Source organism: Acinonyx jubatus, chromosome A3, assembly GCF_027475565.1.
Source record: "Acinonyx jubatus isolate Ajub_Pintada_27869175 chromosome A3, VMU_Ajub_asm_v1.0, whole genome shotgun sequence".
NCBI classification, from domain to species: domain Eukaryota; kingdom Metazoa; phylum Chordata; class Mammalia; order Carnivora; family Felidae; genus Acinonyx; species Acinonyx jubatus.
Genome location: NC_069388.1, coordinates 131,274,845 through 131,292,188, shown reverse-complemented (window position 1 = coordinate 131,292,188; position 17,344 = coordinate 131,274,845). Strand labels below are relative to the sequence as shown.

General features: G+C 48.8%; 1 protein-coding gene across 6 annotated transcripts in view; it reads left to right on the top strand.

Annotated features, from left to right (window-relative positions):
* ASAP2 (ArfGAP with SH3 domain, ankyrin repeat and PH domain 2) overlaps positions 1–17,344 on the top strand; it is a 172,886-nt gene that overhangs the window by 121,745 nt on the left and 33,797 nt on the right. For 5 of the 6 annotated variants that reach the window (XM_027077842.2, XM_027077839.2, XM_027077838.2 and 2 more), the window contains exons 10-15: positions 983–1,086; positions 1,201–1,270; positions 7,563–7,650; positions 11,081–11,129; positions 11,211–11,377; positions 13,986–14,119. In XM_027077842.2, the coding sequence (XP_026933643.2) occupies positions 983–1,086; positions 1,201–1,270; positions 7,563–7,650; positions 11,081–11,129; positions 11,211–11,377; positions 13,986–14,119 (612 nt within the window). The remainder of the gene's footprint in view (positions 1–982; positions 1,087–1,200; positions 1,271–7,562; positions 7,651–11,080; positions 11,130–11,210; positions 11,378–13,985; positions 14,120–17,344) is intronic. The other variant, XM_027077843.2, reaches the window with a different exon arrangement.

Sequence of the window (17,344 nt, the reverse complement as noted above, 5' to 3'; positions counted from 1 at the left end):
TCGAGGGGGAGGTGGCAATCCCTTCCATTCTCCTCTCTGGCCCTAACAAGCTCTGCATCTTAAGTAGATCTCTTATTCTCGTTGTGTTTCTATTTCCTCCGTCATGAAATGGACTGGGTGGGAGGTTCTCAGTAAACAGCTGGCCTGTGAACTCTGTTTGTCTTTTGCTCCCCCTGGGTTCCTTATGTCTGCCAGAATTTCCAGTGCTAGTTTGGACAGCTCCTTCCCACTCACAGCTCGGGGCTTCCGATCCCATCTGTCAAATAGTTGAGCACCCATTGGATGTCCAGGGTTTCATTGACGGCCCTTGCCCTTAAGAAGCTGAAGACTGGAGTCCCCCGGTGTGGCGGACTCAGCCAGACTCTCAGCCGAGCAAGTGGCCTGTCTACCCTGAGGCTAAGGCAGTTAGGTCCAGTGCTCTGGCCCCTCTGCTGGGTTGATGGGTCAGGAAGGGAATATGGTTCGATACCTGTTATGTACCAGGTGGTCACACGTGTCATCTTACTCAGACCTTGCTGTATTTACCATTTTGCCGGGTATTGTTTTCCTATTTCCCAAGGAGCAAACTGAGGCAGGGAGCTTAAGTAACTTGCCTGAAGTCAGGGGTAGAACCTTGTTTTGGGTTTTTTCTTGCTTAAAAGTGCTGCTTTTTCTAACACATAGGTTACTTTTCTCCTTGAGGACTGCTTTTGCCACACCAAGAGCTTCTTGCCATTATCGGGGACTTAAGGCTCATAATTAAGCAAAATCTGTAACTTCCAAATGGCTCATTTCTTTCAGCCAGTTGGGGGACGCTGGTTTGACATTTCCTTCTCCAGCCTGGTAGGTGACGTTTATGAATTCCTGGGTATGAATCTTCTGTCCATTTTTTGGTGTGGTGATAGGTGACATGTCTCTAATTTAAAAAAAAAAAAATTAAGGACAGCTTTTTTTTAGCTTGGAATCTGGACAGGATTAAAAACCACTTCTTGACCATTTTTAGGAGTCACAAATTCGCCAGAGTACAGCCTATAGTTTACATCAGCCTCAGGGAAACAAAGAGCACGGGACCGAGCGGAACGGCAGCCTGTACAAGAAGAGCGATGGGTAAGCGGAATGTGCTGCTGGAGTTTGAATGCGTGTTCCCCTTCCGTGTCCAAAATTGCTGAAGTCTGCTTTTTTTTTTTTTTTTTTTTTTTTTGCCCCCCACTTATCTGTCAGGATCCGAAAAGTGTGGCAGAAAAGGAAGTGTTCGGTTAAAAACGGTTTTCTGACCATATCCCATGGCACCGTAAGTATTCCCTTTTACTTCTCGGTCTGCTGCGGTGAGGTGAGAGAGTGATACAAGCCGCGTGCCCAGGACGGCATTGCACCTGCCTCTTAAAGGCCTTCCTTTTGGGACAGTTTTGTTTGGGGTCCTTCTTGATTCGGTGCACCTGCCCCCTGTCTGTGCTTCTCTGGCCAGGGACAGCTTTGTGTCGTTCGCTGCCTGACAGAGTTAGGTATACCTGACGCGTCAGGTCATTTAGAAGCCAGACGCTTCCAGGGGCGCCTGGGTGGCTCAGTCAGTTAAGTGTCCGACTTCGGCTCAGGTCATGATCTCGCGGTTTGTGAGTTCGAGCCCCGCATCGGGCTCTGTGCTGACAGCTCAGAGCCTGGAGCCTGCTTCCGATTCTGTGTCTCCCTCTCTCTCTCTGCCCCTCCCCTGCTCATGCTCTGTCTCTCTCTGTCGCAAAAATAAATAAAAACATTGAAAAAAAAATTTTTTAGAAGCCAGACGCTTCTAGAAACCAACAGCACACCACTTCCCAGCTGTCTTTGTCTCTGGAAATTGAACTTCCTACTTGGGAAGATTTCCTACTTCTCCATAAAGGGAAAAGCGTTCAAGTGGTCAGGACTCTGGGAAGTCGAAATCCAAGAGAAGAGAAACTTCAGTAATATTATAGAAATCCAACACGTGGCATCCAACCTTCATCAAGCCCTTTTTCTGTCATCCTGTGTGTAAGAGTCCTTGCAAGAAACTGAGGCCTGTATGTTGAGCCTGTTGAGAAATCAGTCAGAGTAAGATGACTTACTAATCCAGCTTTCAGAAACTGGGGATTTTTTTTTTTTTAAGTTTACTTATTTTGAAAGAGAAAGAGAGCGTGCACGAGAGGGGAAGAGGCAGAGAGAGAGGGAGAGGGAGAATCCCAAGCAAGCTCCGTGCTGTCAGCATGGAGCCTGACACGCGGCTCAATCTCACAAACCGTGAGATTATGACCTGGGCTGAAACCAAGAGTCGGACACTCAACCGACTGAGCACCCCAGGCGCCCCTTAGAAACCGAGGATTTTAACCACAATTACAAACAGCCCTTCACACCACAGTCCTCTTTCCCACAGTGGCTCAGGCATATTGTCACCTTACCTGTATGACACAATCTGGTAAATACCACATAGGCTGCTAGACGTTTTTGGAAATGTCTAAAGGCAGAGTTGTTGCTATTTTGGTGCTAATGAGAATGCGGCATGGGTGGTGCCTTGCATTTCTGTTCCCCAAGCAGGAGGCCTGGTGCTGTGTGCATATTGGCGGCCTCCGTCCTGTGGGTGGATGGGAGTGGACATGACCCTGGGTCTCTGTCGTCTCCTCCCCTCCCCCTGGTTTCCACCAGTTCCCCTGGTGACAGGCCGAGCTGAGCTGGGCAGGAGCACAGGCTCCTGTAGACAGGTCACGGCTCAGCGTGGGCTCTTCTCAGTACTCTGCAAGGAAATGGGAAGACTGGACCTACAATTCCTGGGGCCCCTTCATCGTCCCTGACTGGGACCTAGCGTACGTCAAGTGTCTGTAGCCATCTCGTTGGCCCTTTGGCCTGGGGGCTGAATGTGTCTCCTGCCCAGGCAAATAGAGGTCATTCCTCTTTTCTAATATGGAGCTGTTACTGGATCCTTCAGGGTCATGGTCATGACATCCCTCCTGGGGCCCTGGAGTTTGGACCCTGATGTGATGTACTCCCCATATAGACATGCCTGTGTGTCTGGGGAGGAGTGCTGTAGATTCAGGGAGGCAAATTTATTCAGTCATCACCACGCCTGTTCAAAATCAAGACCGTAGGGGCACCTGGGTGGCTCAGTCGGTTAAGTGTCCAACTCTTGGTTTCGGCTCAGGTCGTGATTTCACGGTTTGTGACATTGAGCCCCGCATCAGGCTCTGCACTGACAGCACAGAGCCTGCCTGGGATTCTCTCTCCCTGTTCCCTCTCTCGCTGCCCCTCCCCTTCTCTTTTTCTCTCTCTCTGTCTCTCAAAGTGAATAAACTTTAAACTGGGTGATGGCCAGGTTCCCTCCCTGCTCTAAACACCTATGATTCTGTGATTTGCTATCAAATGGTTTTCCACTCGGTTGTTTTAACTCAGGTTTACTGCCTCGATGCAGAAAATTTGACAAAGCAAGACTGAGTTTCATTTCATGCTTGTTCACAGCTCTTAAGTCATTTGGCATATTTGCCTCATTAACATGTTCTCCTGGCCCCAGGGCCTCAGCTTAAGCCAGTGAGCGGTCCTCCCTCCGCGACGGAAGTGAAAGCAGGCCTAGTACTCCCTTGCTGGCAGGGTCAGCTGGGGTTCCTGTCGCTTCCATTACCCGTACTTCTCTCTGGAAGACGCGGACTCGGTTTCCTGTGGACGTTGGTGGGCTGCCCCAGTCTCTGGCAGATGGTGCAGTGAGAACTTGCGTTAGTAGCCTGCTGACGGCTCAGCTTGCCACACAACTTGCATATTTAAGAAGTGCTTTGTGTTTAGGGGGCTCCCTCTCTAGGGAATCCGTGCTCTCTGTATGACTCGCTCACACTGCCCTGAGCAGCCCGGGCTGGGAGCTGCTGGGGCAGACATTGCCTCCAGCCCGGCCGAGTGGCAGGCGGGGGCTCTGGCCCAGAAGACAAGAGGGGTACTAGAGCAGGAGCTGTGTGTATAGCACACAGTTCTCCTTTTCTCCTTCCTCCGTGTGCATCCTGCCTGTTCCGTGCACATGCGTGCGCGCACACGCGCACAGGTGTGCCGTCGCACCTACAGAGCGTTCACGTGCGGTGGTGTGAATTAACCTCTGCCGAGAGAGGGATCTGAGAGATGCCTTTTTGTGTGATTTTGTTTGCATTTGGCTCCTTGTGTGGCTTACCTAGGTAGCCAGCACCTCCCTGAGGAGGCAAATTTACCATCGGGGGAGAGAAGGACAGTGGTTCAAAGACCTGACTGAGTAAACGGGGCTCTAAGAGCAGGATCTGGCCCTCGGTGGAGAATCCGATCTCGATGCTCTGGAAGCACAGGGTGTGTGTTTGCGATGTTCCCCAAACCGGTTTCTTCCCCGGAAGCTGGCAGCCTTCGGGAAACGAGACGCCGTGCTCTGTATTCTAGCAGAGGGACGGTGATGACATCCTGATGCATTCGCTGAAAGCCTACTTGGTGTTCCCCATTCGCTGAGATTCGTTGTGTTTTCTGGCACTGGGAAAAGTGATCCTTGGGACAAAATAACTGACTGGGTATCACCTTTGCCAAATGCATGCATCGCTTTGCCACACTGCCAAGGACTGGGGACTGTTTAAGCTGCAAGAAATGTCCACTGGTTCTTCTGCAGTCTAAATTTCTTTTTTAAATGATCGTTAGTCATGAAGAGTCCAGACTACCTATTAAGGGCCCTGGCTGGCTCATTTGGTTAAGTGACTTGGGCTCAGGTCATGATCTCACAGTTCGTGGGTCTGAGCCTCGCATCAGGCTCTGTGCTGACCGCTCGGAGCCTGGAGCCTGCTTCCCATCCTGTGTCTACTTCTCTCTCTGTCCCTCCCCTGCTCATGCTCTGTCTCTCAAAAATGAATGAATGTTAAAAAAATCCCACAAACTTTAAAAGCCTGACAAATTGGGAAAAAAATAGAATGGCATGATTAAAATGATAGGAACTCTAATAATCCACACCTTCAGTCATATTTACTAATCCATGCAATCTAGGGGTCTCTGTTTCCCACTCCTTGGAGAGTGCTGGTGCTGGTATCTGATGAATTGGAACCATTCTGTAACTGAATTAAATGGTGACACCATTTTCCCCAAATAGCAGCAGGAGAGGGAATTTAATGGGTAGAGTTTTCTCCGTTTAAAAATATTCTCCCATAGATTTTTCTTACAGCTCTGGTAATCTGGATGGACAAATAGCAAACAACGATTAATGTAAAACATGCAAGCTGACCCTCTTAAGCGGTATCGGCTGTTCTAAATTTTGTGGACCTCCTCTTACCGCTGTTCTTTTTAACACGTAGCCACCTCTGTGCCTTTATAATTACTCCGACTTCATATGTAGGCACCGAATATTTTCCCATGTTTTGTGGTGTTCATACGCCGTGAAGGATGAAGTCTGTCTTTGATGGTAGCTGTCTCAGTGAGAAGGGACAGCTTTCCCCGTGGTGCAGGGAAAATGAAAGAATATAAGCGAGAGGGGCCCGGGCAGGGCTGGTATTAATTCGGTTGTGCTGCTTTGCTGCACCGGGAGATACGCACTGATATGTCCAGGTCGGTGACTGCTTCCCACAGAAAGCCATGCAGAGGGCAGGCGGGAGCAGGAGTTAAGAGCTTGTGCTCCGAGGCCAGGCTGGCGGGCTCACATGGGGTCTCACTGCCTCCCAAGCTATAGAAAAGAAGGTCCATCACGTTAATTAGCGTGTGTGGGCCAGTACCTTTATCTGTAAAGCTGGAGCGGTTCCTGCCTCAAAGGTCATTTAGAAGAATTAAATGAGCTGATTTACTAAACATACTTAGAACACTTGGGCGTGAAAACGTTTCTGTATTTACCAGAGTTCACCAACCCCTCTTACTGTTCCTGTGTCTAAGACCCCGCGGACAGCCGCAGTTTGGAAGTAGGCCAGGAATGTCCCCTAAATGCACATATATATGGTTGTGTCATCACAGGAGGTAATGGTACAGACGCAGACTTTATGTGGTAAAATACGTGGTCGCGTCGTGGTGTGGTCTCCTACTTGGTGCTGCAGAAATACGTCATTCGGTGTGTTGGTTCCCGGGTGAGCCAGGTGATTCTATTGGCAAAGATCCAAAATTGGATTGATGGTACTTCCACTTGGAATTGTCAAGGTTCGCAAGATTAGACAGAACTTGCAGTCTTTTAATACCGATTTCTGGGGCACCTGGGTGGCTCGGTCAGTTAAGCGTCAAACTCTTGGTTTTAGCTCGGGTCATGATCTCATGGTTCATGAGTTTGAGCCCCAAGTCGCACTGTTAGCCGGGAGCCTGCTTGGGATTCTCTGCCTCCTTCTCTCTCTGCCCCTCCTTCCCCCCTCTCAAAATAAATAAATAAATAACTTGAAACAAATGCTGATTTCTGATGATCCAAGGATTCTGTTAGGCGTCTATGGTGGAGACCATCCAGTGACTTTCGTATAAGAGATGAGGCCGACATCCCACAAGCCAGGAGAGTCTGGTCCACCCTGTTTATCCACCTTCTCATCCCGCCTTCCTTGTATCAAACCCAAACTGTTTGCACTGTAAGGATCCGTCCTGTTTTAACAGGGATTATGCTGCCTCTACCACTGACTCTGTGAGTTGAGTGGAAAGGGGTCTGTAAATGAATGAAGGTCTCACGGGACTACCCAGGTGTGGATGCACGTATGTGTGTTTTTTCGATGAATCCCAGATCCCAGCCTTTACAACTTGTAAATGCAGCCGGCAGCCACAGGAGGTTGAACAAGAGGTTCACGTATACGGTATTCTATTCAGTCTTTCCCTCAGCAGCTTGGGAGGTGGGTAGGATAAGCCCATTCATATTTGGAGAGTTCTCCAAGGTTTCTGAGAGACATTTTGCCATTTGAATAGTCACAGGTTCTTTTTTTCCCCCCTAAAATTATGTTATCCTTTGATCTTTGCTTGTTTTTGGACTACCTATGGTAGTTTTTGAAACGGTAGTAAAATACCCATTTTGAGACCTGTCTGCCAGAAACGAATTGTGATCTTTTGTTGCCACTGTGTTGGCGAGATTCAGGGTATTTATATGAATGAGTTGGGTTTTGTTGAAACGTAAGTGACAGATGTTTAGCATTTAACGTTGTTTATCTATTACCTGTCGTGACTTCAAAAAGTAGGGAAAATTATTTCTCTGTCATTTTTGTGCTGTGAGATTTCTTTCCTTAGAAGCAAGTGTTTACACTCAGGGAAACACTTTTAAGCTCACCAGAAATAGAGCTGGTGCCCAAGTCACCCAGCCAACCATCTGTGTCATCGGTAGGAATGTCTCGGAGCTTTAGCCGTGGAGCATTTTGCTCTCAGGAAGCCCAGTGCTGTCGACCTCAAAGCCAGCAGCCCTTGTCCCCCTGGCCGGGTGGGTGTGTGGGCCACCAAGTGTCCCTCCCAGGGAATGGCAGCTTGCCCTCTGGGGAGCTGAGATTCAAGGACACCCTGTGTCGTGCCTGTGTTGTGTCTTCCTACACAAAATCTGCCTTCCGAAAGCAATCTTTTTGCAAACTGGTGGAAATCCTGTTCTTGCTATATTTTAGTGAGAAATGGTGCGGTATGATTTTGTCCTCCTTCCCACCCATCTCCATTCCTTTGTTTCTAAACAGGCTAACCGGCCTCCCGCGAAGCTCAACCTGTTAACCTGTCAAGTGAAGACCAACCCCGAGGAGAAAAAGTGTTTTGACCTTATTTCACGTAAGTTTGTTTCTCAGATTTTGCTCCACAGAGAAATTAAGCTGGCTGCTGGGGCATCAATCCCATTTCAGAGAATTGATTGTCGAGGAGAAACGCCTTCCTTTCAAGTGACATCCACACCTTCTTCTTTCCACTCATAATTGTCTGCTTGCTGGTGTCCAGTGTAGGACCTGACGCTGAGGGCGGCCCCGCTCTCCTCATGGGCTCCTGTAAACACGGAGATTATACTGGGTTGGCCCTCAAGCCTGAAATCCCCTCACTTAACTATAAAAAAGGACGATTCTGTCATCCAGGCTTCCGTGGTTTGGGTGATGTTAGACATGCTGCACGGCTAATGTGATAAGGTCTTTGGCAAAACCCTGGAAACTTTGGTTTTTGAAATCGTTTTGCCTTTCCCACCACAGAATTAGTCTTCCTGCTTCCGTACGTCTTCCTTCTTTTGTGGCACACGTGACAGAGTGACCACAGAACCATCTGCTGTGTTGAGTGTCTACTCGGCATCCCTAAGGAAAAAGGAACGGACGAGTGTGTTTTAAAGGAAACAACATTGGCCTTTTTTGTTCCTGGCGCATTTAGGTGGCAGGGTTACAGTTTGGGGGAAGGAAGGGGCCAGCACCCCTTACACAAGAGGGTCACGAGGGATTTGGGCACAAGAGTTGTACTTCTAGAGGAAAAGTCTGTACCATACATTTTCAGAAGGTGGGTGCTTTCTTATTTGCCTCAGTTTCCCAGAGTGTGAATGGCTGCTTTCTGAGATGTCTGTTGGATTACACTATTGAGGGCTAGGGAGTTATTTCCGGTATAATTTATTGCTCACAGCAAGCTTACGAGGTAATTATTACCACCTCCACTAGTCTGCGTGAGGAGGCAGAGGCCCATGGCAGCTTACCCTCGTGCCCTGGTTTCCCTGTTCTAATACGCACCATACTAATTTGGAGGAGAGTGTCAAGCAGTGTGATGTGCCTAAAGGGTTTGGGCATTGTTCTGTCCTTCAGATTCCAGACTAATTTGTAAAATAAAAACTGACTTTATCCTGCTTCAAACCCCGTGTCCCTAAGAAACGTTCACATCTGCCCCCCGATGTATGCACAACCGGGCAAGCTTCGTTAACTACTGGGTGCCAGTCAGCTTGCCCCCGGGCACCTTCAGCACCCCTGGGGACCTCCCATGAGAGAGTCATGGGAGCATCTCTTCCACTCTTGCAGACAACCCAGAAACACTCTCCAGCCCACACGCCTGTAACTTCCGGTCAGGCACCGAGGAGGGTCGGTAGATGGCAGGCGTGTGTTACCGCTTTCCTGGGACGTGTGGGAAGGCGGGCCTGTGCAAATCTGGTTTCGCGTGAGCGCTCCGGCAGGCTGACGTTTGCCAAGATGCCTTCAGTATCTTTGATCTACTACCTGCTGCATGATAAACCTCTTCAGGCCACGGCTTCCTGCCTCAGACACCCAGAAGGCCTTGCTGAATTCGGTTTGAGGAGCCTTCATAAATGTGCCGGAATCCATTGTCATTCTTTGAGAAAAGTTCATTTCTTCTTCTTCCCGCTCTCCTTCCATGAGTAGAGTGAATCCCGATCCTACAAATTTCTCATCCTAGTCTTCAAACGGTGTTACTCTCCTGAGGGTAGTTTGGTGAAAATGCTTTGTCCCAGTGCTGTATGGCTTTGCTTGTCTCAGAGAATTCCAAAAAACAGCCAGACCCCACGGGAGTGATCCAGGGAGCTGCCACAGAGCAGTGAAACCCTGGTTTGTTGCACATCCCAAGAAGGTTGGGGTTTGGGCTCACTTCCGATTGTGCCTGACTCAGGAAACGAGGCTGTCACCCTCTCTGTTTCTCCCCCGCCTGCTGACCAGGCTAGTGGGACCTGTATCACGATGAGCGAGGCCTTTAAACATTTGGCAGTTGGAGAAGAAAAGTCAGGCTGCACGATAGGCAGTGAGGAGGCTGCTCCAGATGTGAGTCTCGCGGGCCCCAGAGTCACCCTCACTCTGTGAGGCCTCTCCTGGTCGTCCGTGACCTTGATACTTGTTTTGAAGAAGATTGATCCTTTTTTTGGTCAAATGTCCCTTAGTTTTCTCCGATGCTTTCCCACCGGGGGCCTGAGGCTCTGCATTTGGGGCAAGAATAGCACATCACATGCCCCTCCTCTCTGCTCTGCGTACAGGGGTCAGCGGTCTGGCACAGCCCTTGGAGACATCGCTGTGTTTGCACACGGCTGTGTGTGAGTGTAAGATCTCGTGTCCCAACAGGGACACCTGGGTGGCTCAGTCGGTTAAGCATCTGACTTCGGCTCAGGTCATGATCTCGAGGTTTGTGAGTTTGAGCCCCTCATCGGGCTCTGTGCCGACAGCTCAAAGCCTGGAGCCTGCTTTGGATTCTGTGTCTCCCTCTCTCTCTACCTCTCCCCTGCTCGTGCTGTCTCTCTCTCAAAAATAAATAAACATTAAAAAAAATTATTTTAGGGGTGTCGGGGTGGCTCGGTCGGTTAAGCCTCTGACTTCAGCTCAGGTCATGATCTCGCGGTCCATGAGTCCAAGCCCTGCATTGGGCTCTGTGCTGACTGCTCAGAGCCTGGAGCCTGTTTCAGATTCTGTGTCTCCCTCTCTCTCTGCCCCTCCCCTGTTCATGCTCTGTCTCTCTCTGTCTCAAAAATAAATAAACGTTAAAAAAAAATTTTTTTTTTTTAATTAAAAAAAAATTATTTTAGGGGTGCCTGGGTGGTTCAGTCAGTTAAGTGTCCAACTTCAGCTCAGGTCATGATCTCGCGGTCTGTGGGTTCAAGCCCCACGTCGGGCTCTGTGCTGACAGCTCAGAGCCTGGAACCTGCTTTGGATTCTGTGTCTCCCTCTCTGCCCCTCCCCCACTCGTGCTCTGTCTGTCTCTCAAAAATGAATAAACATTAAAGAAATTTTTTTAAAAAAGGATCTGGTGTCCCAACAGCCTTCAGCTGTTCCTCCTGCTTCCGTGGTGTTTGTAATACAGCACTCCCACGGCCTGTGGTTAGGATTTCTCATCTTTTTCTAAGGCCAGAAAACTTGTGAGATACTCATTTAGAAAAGGCTTTTATTATTCAAGGGGCTGTAACAATTACTTTTGGGGCGCCAACTTCTTGTGAGTTCAAGAAAACAAAGCCTTTGAAAGGATAATGATGGTTTCCATCCCTGAGTAGCTCCTGTTTGGGGAAGCTTTATCTCTTCTTAAGCTTGGATGTGGACAGGTTTGTTAGTTTGGATTCCAAAGCCACAATCACCGAGCAAGGGCAGGCAAGGCGGGTGAAGGACGCGAGAGTGCGCCATTTTGTACAAATCATTCATTTCGCAGCAGAGAGTTAAGATCATTCTCGAGGTTAATTATAAACCACTTTCTGCTGGCATTGTGTACGGATTACTGTGCCGGGCTCCCAGCTGATAAAACTTCTCTTGCCATGCAGATGACAGGACGTACCACTTCCAAGCAGAAGATGAACAGGAATGCCAAATGTAAGTCCCTCGGGGGTGGGCCCTGGGGCTGGGACTCGGCAGTCCCTGGGATTTAACACAGCATCTCTCTCATTTTTCTAGATGGATGTCTGTGCTGCAGAACAGCAAAGAAGAAGCTTTAAACAATGCATTTAAGGGGGATGACAACACCGGGGAAAATAACATTGTCCAAGAGCTGACCAAGGAGATCATCGCGGAAGTGCAGAGGATGACGGGCAATGACGTGTGCTGTGACTGCGGGGCGCCAGGTGAGCCCCGCCCCTCCCCACCCCACCCCCCTCCGTTGACTCTCATCCCGATTCATGGAAACCAGTCACGGATTTTCCCTCTCACTGCAGACACAGAGCTGCGTGCAGCGAGCCCGTGCGGGAGCTCGTGGCCCACGGGGCGGTGTGCATAGCTGCAGGGAGAGAGTGGGAAGACGCAGGAGCGTGAAGATGGCCTCACAGAGCTGAAAAGATTTAAAGCCTTTTGAGGGGCACCTGGGTGGCTCAGTCGGTTAAGCGTCCGACTTCGGCTCAGGTCATGATCTTATGGTCTGTGAGTTCGAGCCCCGCGTCGGGCTCTGTGCAGATGGCTCAGAGCCTGGAGCCTGCTTCGGATTCTGTGTCTCCCTCTTTCTCTGACCCTCCCCCGTTCATGCTCTGTCTCTCTCTGTCTCAAAAAATAAATAAACATTAAAAAAAAAATAAAGCCTTTTGAGACACGAACGCCAAAGCACAGAACGCGGGTGAGACCAAGGTCATCCGCTCGTTGTGTTGGCTCGGAGACTGCGTCGGGCGGCTTTTCCCGGGATTTACTCCAGCCTCCCTTTGTGCTACTTTGTAGAACTTGTGCAGTGACTTTAAGCCGCTGTCTAGTCTGTGACCCCAGGAGAGCCACTTTCTTTGTTAGCTGTCGGTTTCCCTGTATGGAAAATGAAGGAACTGGTCGAGATTGTTTTCCGGTCCCTTCCAGGCGTCACGTTCTGTGAAAAGAGGTGTTGATGTCTGCGTTTTGATAAAGCCTATGAGGAGCTCCATTCTGTAATGGACATAGAGCGGTATCATTGCAGATTTTAAGAGCTGGTATTTTCAAAAGCTTAAGGAGTGGAGTTATTCTGATTAAGGGGGAAGGGTGCTTTGGGAGCTTTGGGATAGCTGTTCCTGAACATTCACAAAATGAGAAAGCTTGTGAAGTGTCAGTTACCTTCTTCATTCCTCCAGTTCTATGACCGTTCTTCTAAAAAAATGCACACAACAAAAATAGAGTGGGCAGTTGAGAATTGCCAGGAGGTTCCTATTGCCCCAAAAAGCTGTGTGTCTGGGGGTAGTGAGGGGTAGGTATTCCCTCAGCGTCTTGGATCCATTAAAAAGTACCTTTTGGCAGGAAATGAGGTGTAGGGAGTGGTAAGTAGTGAATTGTGTTTTTTCTTTTCTTTTGTAATGTTTATTTATTTTTGAGAGCAAGCTCAAGGCTGGGGGCGGGAGGGGGCGGCAGAGGATCTGAAGCGGGCTCCGGGCTGACAGCAGAGGAGACCCCGGTGTGGGGCTCAAACTCACAAACCCCAAGATCTTGACCTCAGCTGAAGTCGGACTCTTAACCAACTGAGCCACCCGGGTGACCCTAATTGTGCTTTTTCTTAAGAAAAGAGGGCTGTGTAGCACTTCACTGGAATTTTTAAGACACTTTCATAAAGAAGTCAAAGCTGCGGACGTTTTTGTTTGGAAATGGTAGGACAAGATAGCTGACGTGAAAGTTGATATAAAGTGATCTAAACATACTCCTGTCTCCCGAAAGTGTGCTACGGCCGGTATGGAAGAAATGCAAACACAGATGCCCAGAAGTTTCCCAAATGGATAAAATTTTTTATAACTTGAACTTTGAAAAGTAACGTGACAGTTCGCTGGTGACCAAGGTTGCGATAGTTCCCCGCAGCAAGTTTCTAAGGGCAGCGGGTAATTCGCAAGAGAACGGTACGCAAGGGCCGGGGTAATGTGCTCTGGCGTGTTTTGTTTTGAACGCCCCATTTTCGGTAAATTCAGCATTCGTGTGTCAGGCATCCCTTGGGTGTCTGCTGTGTACCCAGCACACGGTAGGATGGCTCCGTGACTTAGGAGCTGTGCTCCGGGAGAAGCTTGGTGACACGGTGCCAGCATGGGCTCGGGCCCAGGCAGGACTGCCGTCTGGCTCCGCACCCCCTGCGGCCTCGAGCAAGCCCCTTCTCCTTTCTGAGCACCATGAAGACCCCTGCCCTGTTTGCCTGCTGGCCTTCTCGTGTGTGCTGAAGAAGTATCAGGTGACAGCATCTGTAATTGCGGAAGCTCTTGCACTCGGAACTATTTCTGCTGCCTCCGAAATGTTGAGCACAGAGTGTGGCATCAGCACATAGTGTGTTCTCCGTCATGATTGTTAGCATTTTGTGAACATGTAGACCTGTCTTAAGTCTGTTCCCTATACAGCACTAGACTGGCGGCCCTCGTTTTTTGTCTCCCCTTTGCTGGTATGACCAGGGTTGGTGATGGGTGTGGTTTGTATTCAGGACAGCCTTCAGGGGCCTGTGGCCACTAGAGGGCACTGTGTCCTGTTTATTCTTGGACACGTGCCTGTCACTTGGGAGTTCGTAATGAACGGAAGGGTGGGCAGGATAAATGAGTAAATAAATGGAGGGAGGGGGAGCAGACAGGTGCATGTGTGTGTATTGTGTGTAAGCGGGTGGTAATGCAGAATGAGTGATGAAGAAGGGCTCCAGCTGTGTCCAGGGTTGAGAAAATGCTCATGCTCAAAACTCCATGTGCAATAACTATACGGGAAAAGTGTTGTGACCCCATCCCTGCACTTGCTGCGAACTCCAACTTTCCCTGTTCTCTTTGGCAGATCCTACCTGGCTCTCTACCAATCTGGGCATCCTGACCTGTATTGAGTGTTCCGGAATCCACCGAGAGCTCGGGGTTCACTATTCCAGGATGCAGTCCCTGACGTTAGATGTATTGGGAACGTCTGAGCTTCTGGTAATTCTCAAATCATTGATTTTGAAATGAAAATGAATGCACCGAATTCTAAGTTTTCATTTTGGCGTTCGAACCCATTTTGCTTTCTTGCAATTCCCCTGGGCTGATGGTTGTTGATTTTTGCCAGATGAGTTTGGGCAATTAGAACCTCAGTGGTAATTCCTCCTTCTCAGCTACTGGTAGCTGAAGGCACTTTTTGTTGTAAAACCTTCTTCCTAAACGAATAAAGTGAAGTGACACAAAAAAGGAGAGCTGAGACGTGTGTACGACGTGAAATACGATGGCAACACAGTCTAGGTCACCCCATTCCTTAAACGCGTGCACAACGGAAAGCCCAGAGACAGTTGAGGGCTTGTTCTCCGGAGCCCCCAGCAGATCCCTGCTGAGTCTGTGGTCATGACATGGCTCAGGCCTCCGGCCCACTTTTCCCCTGCCTCTACTGTCACTCTCTGGGTGAGATTTTGGCCTCTGCTTTTACTGCCTTTGTTTGTAAAGAAGGCTTTCCTTTTTGGCTCAGTGATAACATATGAGCCGTGCAGCGTGGTATTGAAGGATACTGGGAGGTTGAAGCATTTTCTGTGAAGTAACATCCAGAGTATTGAGACCAGCCCCACGGAGGAAAAGGCACATCACACTAGCTGTTTGGAGGCCACCTAAAATGGAGCTTTGGTGGACTGTTTTCAAAGCCTGTGATTGCTGGTTCAGAAGCAGTGTTTGAAATTCTTGGTGTAGCTGGGCACTGGGCAGTGAACATTAAGTGGATATAGATCGCCGTTGACTGTAATGAAAAGAGCAATCGTCTTGACAGGAAATCAATTATTGTGGTCAGTATACCTCTCAAGGGGCCATAAATTTTATTGATGACTACTCTAGAACCAGGGTCTGAACTTGTAATGCATTTTGAACTATCTTGTCAAATCTTCCTGATCTTGGCAAAGGATTCTTTTATGGTCTTGAAAGGTGAAGTCGGGAGAAACGAGAGTGAATTCTGGTCGCCCAGTTGGTCACGTCCCTGATTACTTCAAGTTAAAAATGGAGCGCGACTCAGCAAGACTCAGGCAGTGTCTTCCTGGTTCCACAATGCCGTTCTTGTTACTGTCGTGATGCATTCAGCCTCCGCGGTGGAGCTGTGTGTATACAAGAGGTAGCCTGGGTAACTGACTTTGGTTAGCCTTGAGATTCCCACAGTATATTTTCAAAGAAACACCAATTCTCAGGAAGCACTGGTAACCCCTGGCAGTTGGTCTGCTGCCATACTGATTTCCTCAAAACAGCGGGAAGTGTTAAGTGATTTGTGGTGACATAATAATTGCTTATTTTGTACTAAGCACTTCTCAGAGCTCTTTATATGTATTAGTTCATTTGTCCTTCACTACAACCCAGCGACCTTGCTGTTTATCCCCTCTTTATGACAGAGGAACTGAGTCTTAGAATGTTTTAATGTACCCAAGGTTATATAGTTATTAAAGTGCCAGATCTAGGGCGGGACCCTTTAATCCAGAGTTCACGATTCACCTCTGAAGAGCCTGGGAAACGAACTTGTCCTTGTGGTGGCCTGTCCTGCTGTGTGGTGAGCATTTAAGCATCACTACTGTCCCTCCCTATCCCCCACTCCCCACCCTCCACCCCCCACCCCCCATCCCCAGCAAATGTTTAAGAAAAAGAAAGCCCTGCTTTGTAGTCAGCCGGTCCACAGATGTCTGTACTCCCGCCGTGGCCATTTTCTCAAATCTGTGCCATCGTCAGTAACCAGCGTGAGTCACTGAATGTAACTGAGTTCACCACACAAACACTGGTTGTCCGTGGCTTCAGCAACAGAATAGTAAAATGATTAGGAGGTGATGAGTTTTGAGCACTTATTACTTTGTTTTTAGTATAATTTACTTAACTAGGAGTTTATATAATGTAATTTTAATAATGGCTCTCGTGAGCTGGTCGAGGCTTGACCCCAGCACATCTGTTACACCTGCTTAAATGTGTCTCAAAAATTAAAATGATGGTCTTCATGAGACTCTTGCCTACTAAGCAGGAAGACACCAAAGAAGGTAGAAGGGAAGAAGTTCATGTCTTGGTGAAACAGTGAGGTGGCTTCTGACCCCTGGTTAGAACTCTGGTCTTTATCTCCCAGAGCCTCTGTCTGCACCTCTTCACAGGGGGGGTTAACATTTGGCCAGCTGTCAGCCCTTTTGAGCCATCAGGCAGAGACTGCTTATTTAGTATCTGCAGGTATTTTCAGAACCTGATCTCTGCCTTAGTTTCAGACTCTCCTGGTCTGCCTCACCCTCAGTTGTTGCAGAAAAACAGAGGGAAAAGGCCCCCGAGTCTTGTGGGGTTCTCCCCCCGCACCTCTTGCCCCTCAGCTCTGCCTGTGTGGTCATCTGGTTGCTCATGGGAGGTGGGCATCTCCCCAGCCCCACCCACCGCGTGCCAGGACAGTGAGCCTGATGTCCTTCCCAGAACCCTTACCGCTCAGCCATTAAGTCAAGCACTGCATGGAGAGTGTCAGGGGTTAGAATTCATTTCTAAAACATGAGAAGTTCAAGCCTTTTTGAAGCACCCAGGTTATTTTTATTCTGCTTAGACAGTTGGATGCTTGAACAGAAGATCTCCTGAAGGCTTGACACATAGACTGTGTGTGTGTGTGTGTGTTTAGAATTACATTGGCACACAGTAAAGACTATGAAGGATTAGCTCTCATTATTCTCTACTCCAGAATGACTTTAACTGAATCCTTTCAGAAGAACAATCCACGGGTCCTAACGTATGAATCCACAGGGAGAGTCCACTCCGGTTTTCTGCTGCAAGTATGAACATTGAGGATGTGCAGAGCAGGGACATCAGGGTCTCTGCTTGAGTTTGTCGTAGTGTGTGTTCTTGTGTAGCAAATGTTGATTGAACCTCCTTGCACCCTATGAGAGGAAATAAGAGGTGGCCTGGAAAGTTAACTCCCAGCGTCTCCAGGGGAGAATCCTGGGCAAAGTTGCTTTACAGGTGCAGTGATTCTGTGTCCTTCAGGTAAGTCAGTCCTGGAGCCCGAATCTCAGGGTGATGCGCTGTGATGGGCGCAGACTTTCATCCTTGGCTGACCCTAAACAGACTCTCACCACATAGATGGTCACTCCTGTCCTCCCATATGGCCTCACCGTATTATTCGTCACGATAAAAATCGTTTTGCTTAATTCCATAAATTACTTTCTGGTTTCGCATCTGCACACTGTTCCCTTG